The sequence below is a fragment of the Oncorhynchus mykiss genome, chromosome 30 (genome assembly GCF_013265735.2).
Source record: "Oncorhynchus mykiss isolate Arlee chromosome 30, USDA_OmykA_1.1, whole genome shotgun sequence".
NCBI classification, from domain to species: domain Eukaryota; kingdom Metazoa; phylum Chordata; class Actinopteri; order Salmoniformes; family Salmonidae; genus Oncorhynchus; species Oncorhynchus mykiss.
In genome coordinates, this window is record NC_050570.1 from 22,862,989 (window position 1) to 22,869,410 (window position 6,422).

At 40.0% G+C, this 6,422-nt stretch overlaps 1 protein-coding gene across 2 annotated transcripts; it reads right to left on the bottom strand.

The window, feature by feature from the left end:
• Positions 1–386: 386 nt before the first annotated feature.
• LOC110521561 (doublesex- and mab-3-related transcription factor A2) lies at positions 387–5,992 on the bottom strand. Of its 2 annotated transcripts, XM_036969270.1 has the most exons (3): positions 5,131–5,992; positions 2,579–3,049; positions 387–2,240 (listed from the first exon to the last, which is right to left on the bottom strand). In XM_036969270.1, the coding sequence occupies exons 1-3, from the start codon at positions 5,414–5,416 to the stop codon at positions 1,393–1,395; spliced, it is 1,605 nt and encodes a 534-aa protein (XP_036825165.1). In that variant the 5' UTR covers positions 5,417–5,992; the 3' UTR covers positions 387–1,392. The 2 variants fall into 2 exon arrangements, with proteins under 2 accessions (XP_036825165.1, XP_021454858.1); XM_021599183.2 differs by lacking the exon at positions 5,131–5,992 and having other exon boundaries at positions 2,579–3,485.
• Between the last annotated feature and the right edge of the window lie 430 nt (positions 5,993–6,422).

A 6,422-nucleotide genomic window follows, 5' to 3' on the forward strand; every position in this document is an offset into this window, starting at 1 on the left:
TCGATTCCGGCGAGCAAGATATATTATGTTTCTACAGCATCATATTCCAAGTGTTGTGGACTTTTCATTCCTAAATGAGTGTGTGCTTTGCCAGTTCCCTGTGTTTTTCCGTTTCCAAAGACTGAGTCTATAAATCTATACGATCATCATAAACGAATAAAGGAAAAATGGAGAATGACAATATTGTAATGATGAGACAAGACAAGTTTCTGCACGACAAAAGTTAAGGCTACATGTTCTTATAAGCACTATATAATTACTGCAAATAATAGGCTAATAACAACTAATAACAACAGCCTAATATTAGGTGTGTGTGTGTGTGTGTGCGCGCGTTCGTGTGTGTGAAAAGAAATGCTATATTAGTGCCTAGAAATAATTGGAAATCATTTTGTATAAAATAACATTTATTTCCAGCAATTCCACATGTGACGGTACAGCTTGTGACAGAAAAGCAATAGACTTTTCAGGACAAACAATGCAATTTCACAAAATAGAGAAGAACGGTTGTAGCTGACAAATGCTGGGTCAAGTACACAGGTAAAGTCAACTGTAATATAATAATCTTATATAATCAAATTCAATATACACTGTACTGTTGGAGAAACAATAAAACTAAGTCAGAAAAGGAATGCCAATACATCAATAGTTTTACAATTAAGCTTCCGTTTTTAAATGTTCAACGTCAGTAATTTACACGTTATGGTAATAATTTAAGACACCCCACTTAAACGTTTTTTAAGCATGGATGTATGCCACTAAAAAATAGTGAGTAATAATTCGTTAGTAAGGTTGGATGTTTTCTTCCAGAAAATAATTACTCGGAATGAAAAGGTAAAAGCAACAATTGCACCAGGATCATCTAACAACCCACTTTTATTTGAAAGTGAATTTGGGTTGCGACCACTTTTTCAATATCGAAACCCCACAATTTACAGGAATCATATCGAAGTTAGAATTTGTATCTTCTCCATATATGCACTCGATTATAATGCGACTGCATACATTATGGTGTGATGAATAGTTTGCCTGTCCGTTTTTCGGGAATTGCAACCCCTTTAAGTAATATTTTCAGACAAAATACTTTGACTAGATATTTTCAGGTTACACACTTGGCGGGGGATTTATAGCAATACAAATGTATAAGGAATAATAGTCTATCTCTAAGAAAACAAAGTTATATATAAGTGAGCTTGGTTTCCGATGCCATTTTGGGCAAGCAAACCGACTAAAAGCAAAGCAATATGTACAGCAGTGCAATAGCCAAACACGTTACTGATCTCTCCATAACATTCAACACTTGAGGCTACAAATACAGTGTCCCTCTCTGAATGTGTCCACTTGAATCATAGTCCCAACACGACTGAGTTCATGACACATTGTACATTCTCAGTCTCACGGTTTGTCTGTGTTGTTGTTGCCGAGGGGCCTGTACAGCCCATTGGTGTACCCCTGGTCCTTGTGCAAGAGTGTCCTGTCCCGTATGAGGTCGCTGAATGCGTAGTCCATGGGCGGCCTGAAGCCCAGAGTTGGCATCAACCCCGTGGTGGAGTAGGGTGTCATGAAGGTGAGCCCTCTGCTGTGGGCCGAGTAGGCCAGACGCAAGGGGTTTAGTCCTAGATGAGTGCTCAGGGGGTAGGTGCTGGGATCAGCGCCAAAGTGTGGCGCGTTTGGCTGCAGTGGAGAGAAGGCGGAGCGGTTGCTCAGCGTCATGGCTCCCGGTAACATGGGCCTTGGAGTGGAGGAGAGGGGAGGCTGTGCGCTCTGGAGTATGCGTTCTGCTGTCCACACCTGCTCCGGGGCCTTGGCTTGTCCACTGTTGTTGAGAATTTGCTCGATGGCCTGCACCACGTCTTTCCCGCAGCCTTGTAGAACCAATTCCAGAACACTGCGCTTGTGGCTGGGGAACACTCTGGTCAAGATGTCGATTGGGTTCATTTGCCTGGATGCGGCCGATGATGGGGAGGGTTCTTGATCATCTTTGTCGGTCTCCGAACCCGAGTCAGAACCTAGGGGGCTAATCGAACCCGGGGTGTCCTCTCCGTCTTTCAGAGCCTTGGAGACAGGAGAGCTGATGAACGACTCTCCGTCTCCATTCTCAGAGCCAGAGCCATGACGCGCGTCTGGGGAGGAGATCCCTGGTTCGCTGTCAGTGGAAACCGATTTGCCCAACGTCTGCTGCTGGGTCACTGATGCCGACATTTGGGACTTCGGAAACAATTCATACTTCTGCATTCTTAAATCTGAAATAGATACATAAAAAACGAATCGATGAGATGTTGATGTCACTCAAATTAAAGAGGCGCCTAATAGGCTACTTTTGATATTGTTACCATTACCAAGATTTTCACATTAACTTGACAGTTTGGTAAATTAAATGCCAATTTATCCTCTTCACATCAGAACATGATTTCTCTATCAGGGTCCTTTACATTACTCTTCAAAGTTACCAAAAGCAAAGCACATGCTTAAGCACAGGATTTACGCACAAAACAACCTGACCAACCTTCCACCAATATTTAGGCCTATTCATGTTTAGGAGTAGGCTAATCTGAGCAGGATAATCTATAAATCCACTCACCTGAGTTACTTTCGTTGTTGACAGAACCAAAGACCTCATAATTCTGACGAGGTGGTATAATGCCGTTGGCGGCCGCCAGAGCTAGCCCTTCTGCTGTCCCATACAGGAGCTGCAGCTCCCGGGCTTCGTTCTCCTCCTGAGCTTGTTGTCGACGGAGAGCCACTTGTGCGGCCATGACGCGCTGTCTCTCGGCAATTAGGGTGCATTTGGCGCACATACAGTCCTTCCAGCGGCAATAACGTTTATGGCCCTTCAGCGCAGATACCACGCCATGATTCCTGCAGCGGGCGCACTTCGGGGTGCGAGGATACTTCTCCGTTGTGCGATATAGCATCGGACCCCGCAGGAGGCTACTGGCCATGGAGACGGGGATGTTGACAGACCCTCCGGCTCCAGGGTGGACCTGAGATCCTGACGGCGCTGTGGAGAGCTCTGGTCTCAGATCCATGTCCTGTCGCTGACCAATATCTACTATCAATTGGAAAAAAGTAACGCGATGATGTATCGATGATTGTTCACAACAGCTGAATAGTTTTCAACATATCTGCACAATTTATTAAGTAATCTTCTACCGGTGTTTTCTGTCCATTGAAGATAACAGAATGTAGCCTCGCCTAAAGCTTCACCAAGATAAAGGACCAGCTTGTCAATTTACGCTAATGAGGTATAAAAACGCCGTGCAACCTGTCAATACTTGATGATCTCTGCAACAATATATACAGAAATAGACCTTTAAACGTGTCATTTACGAGGAGAAATCCAAGAGACTTGCAGAAATGAGTGCTCTCCCCTGTTTAACTTAATTTCACCAAAATGAGCCGAGGCTGCTATACTCGCACCAGCGTGAGACACTAACTTACTCAAGAGATTGCCACTAGATACAGATCCTCTCTCTCTCCATTGTTGCTCCTACGTTTTCATTAGACAAATTTGACAACAATGTGGCGCCTGTCATTGGCCAAACGGGGAAGGTGCAATCTGATTGGCTTGTCCCCTTTTCTACTGTGTCCACCAGAGTTCTTTCTCAAATAACAAGTGTTTAGAATCTGAATGGGATCCTGCAGAGCTAAAATACATTATTTTTAACAAACTCGAATTTCAAAACAAATGGAACTACATTTTCAATTAAGTCATATTTATTATGGGAAATATTATGGGAAAAGATTCCCAAGATCAAATGAAATGCACTTTTCTCAATAGAGACATTTTCAGGCAATAATTCGATAGGCCTAGGCTATCTGAAGTTTATCTATATTAATTTGCTTGATTAATTTACATGATGTTTTGCATCACGTGTCTTACTTGTATAAAAAGCCGTTATAGATCCTTCAATTTTATTTACACCTTTTTCGAGACAGACAATAATTAAAGTCTCACTGACGTCACTGCCCTTTTAATTCTGTCAAATCACAAGGTAAGTGACATTTACATATTGATTCAAATAGACTAGCCTATGCTATGCAATTGCTGGTAGAATGTTGAGCATGGAGTTGGAAAATAACGTCTTTATCATATAAATAAAACCCAACTTTTTATAATAACAATAGAAACGTATTTGTTTTACAATAGTAACGTAGTAAGTGTTTTCATTGTACAATGATAGGCCTAATCCAGATTATAACACTATTTTATTGCTACTCATGGACATGCATTATGCGATTCAGTTGAGGCAAGCCGGACCCATAGCCACATCCATTTGCTGCTTATTTTATTATGTTAAAAAAAATACAACAAAAACGTTAGTGTGGTTATATTTAGGAAAACAATATCTAGGCCTATAGAAGACCATGTTGTCTAAAAGTATATCCCAAAGCAGTAAATACTCTTTATGTCCTCAGCAAGCAATGAACCAACATAATTTTCGTTTCATTTGAAAGTGTTTTTATTTGTATTATTATTAATATTATTTATTATAATAATAATAATAATAATATATATATATTTTTTATACAATATTTAAATTCAAGCACATAGCTACCAAATACCTTCAACATACATACATCAAATGGGGGGGAAACGATTAACCCTTTCTGAGTTCATAGGCTAAACAAATCCTTTTTTACAACGAGCTCGAAATTTGAAGACCGCATGTTTTAAATTTGTGTATATGCCTACCCTATATTTTCCTGCAATCAAGCTGATTTCTATTTGCTATTAGTCGTAGATGTTGATAACAAAAGTGTGTTCATTGTTCATTGTTTCATTCATATTATATTACTATTTTTAGATTTAATCATTTAAAACGACACGGACAATGCGATAATCAGTAAATCATTGTTTACACAAATTAAGTGATAATGATAATGCAGTAACTTCATTACGATTATTATGATTATAATGATTACTATTATTACACATTTTCTGAGCCTTTACTCCAAAAAGTTGCAATAATTGAATATGACTAATGAATTCCAATGTAGCCTATATGAACTCATTATTCAACTTTTATTAGTGTGCATTGAACTGTTTACATTTTTCTCACAAAATATCAAGATTTCTAATTTGTAGACTACTTTTGGACGACCAGTTTGCAGGTGATATAGCATACTAACTTGTTGGAGGTTGCTGGCCATGCATGGAGACCCGGGGATGATGTTGCAGCCGTCCGATCTCACTCCAGGCTGAACTTGGGATCCTGATGGTGCCTGTGGATCCATGCTCTCGTTGACCAATGCCTACAATCACATTTGTATACAAATGATGTAGGTATGGTTGATACATTGGACAAAACTTCGCAATTCTCACCAACCACGCCATTTTAACCTTGTACAAACTATTTATTGAAATAAGGAGGAATACGCTGTATCTAACGATAGGGATCGATTCAATAATGTACATATTTAAAGGGCTTATATGAAATGTTCATTCGAGTGCATCAATTCAATAACTGTATTTAGTGGACTCCAATAACTGTGTTCAATGGCACAAGACTGATAAACAAAGGTAAATAGGCCTACCAAGAACGTGAAATAGGCCTACCAAGAACGTGAAATGTAGGACTGTGCTAGGCAATCATGTTTTCTTCTGAACTAGGTCTTGTGGATCATGCAATGTTGAGTGTCATGTTTTATTGGCACCAACTTCTGTAATTTCCCAGTAATATTCATTGATTGCAGAAACCAAACATTGCATGCCCCCTCTCTGGAAACATTTCGCAATAACCTACATAATATACAAATACAGACCGGCTAAACATTTCACCTGCCTACATGGGACACTGCATTCAATGTATTATAACGAATGTGGGTTTATATTGACTGAACAGGGCTGCAAAACACAACAACAAACTAAAACATCATAACCTGTACTTCTGTAACCCTGAGCACCTTTCCACATTTAGGCTAGGGCTTTTCTGGTCGCCTCGACTAGTGGTGCATGTTGCACTCCGCTCCGCGCGCTGCGTTTCTAGCACGCGGACCTGCCGCTCTTCTCATTGTTTACCTATGAACCACAGTAAGCAAATGCCATCTGTTTCCCCCGCTGCTGTCATCTGCACCTTTAATTACCTAATAGAGACGACATTAAACTATATATTTTTGACATTCAAACTAATTATCTCGGCAGCAATCTCACACGCATGAAAACTTCATTACAATAAATCACGGGGTGGCGTAGCCCAATATATAAACATTGAGATGGAGTTGATGTCACCTATGGTCAATGTTGAACAAAGTTTGTTGATTAATAGATTGAGGATAAAGCTCAACATGCTAAAAAACGCAGGCACAACTAATGACCTATTTGGAGGCATTAATCTAACAAGAATTAGGCATTTAGGCGACTAGCCTACAAACATGGACAATTCTTTCGGTTGGAAATATAAATAAATTGGAAATATAACAGC

Bases quoted from the DNA above. Each gene is read 5' to 3' on its own strand.
- LOC110521561 (XM_036969270.1), bottom strand. From the start codon at position 5,416: ATGTACATTATTGAATCGATCCCTATCGTTAGATACAGCGTATTCCTC. The intron at 3,050-5,130 runs GTTAGTATGCTA...TCCAATTGATAG, and splicing joins TGGCCAGCAACCTCCAACAA to TAGATATTGGTCAGCGACAG. The intron at 2,241-2,578 runs GTGAGTGGATTT...TATCTATTTCAG, and splicing joins CAACAACGAAAGTAACTCAG to ATTTAAGAATGCAGAAGTAT.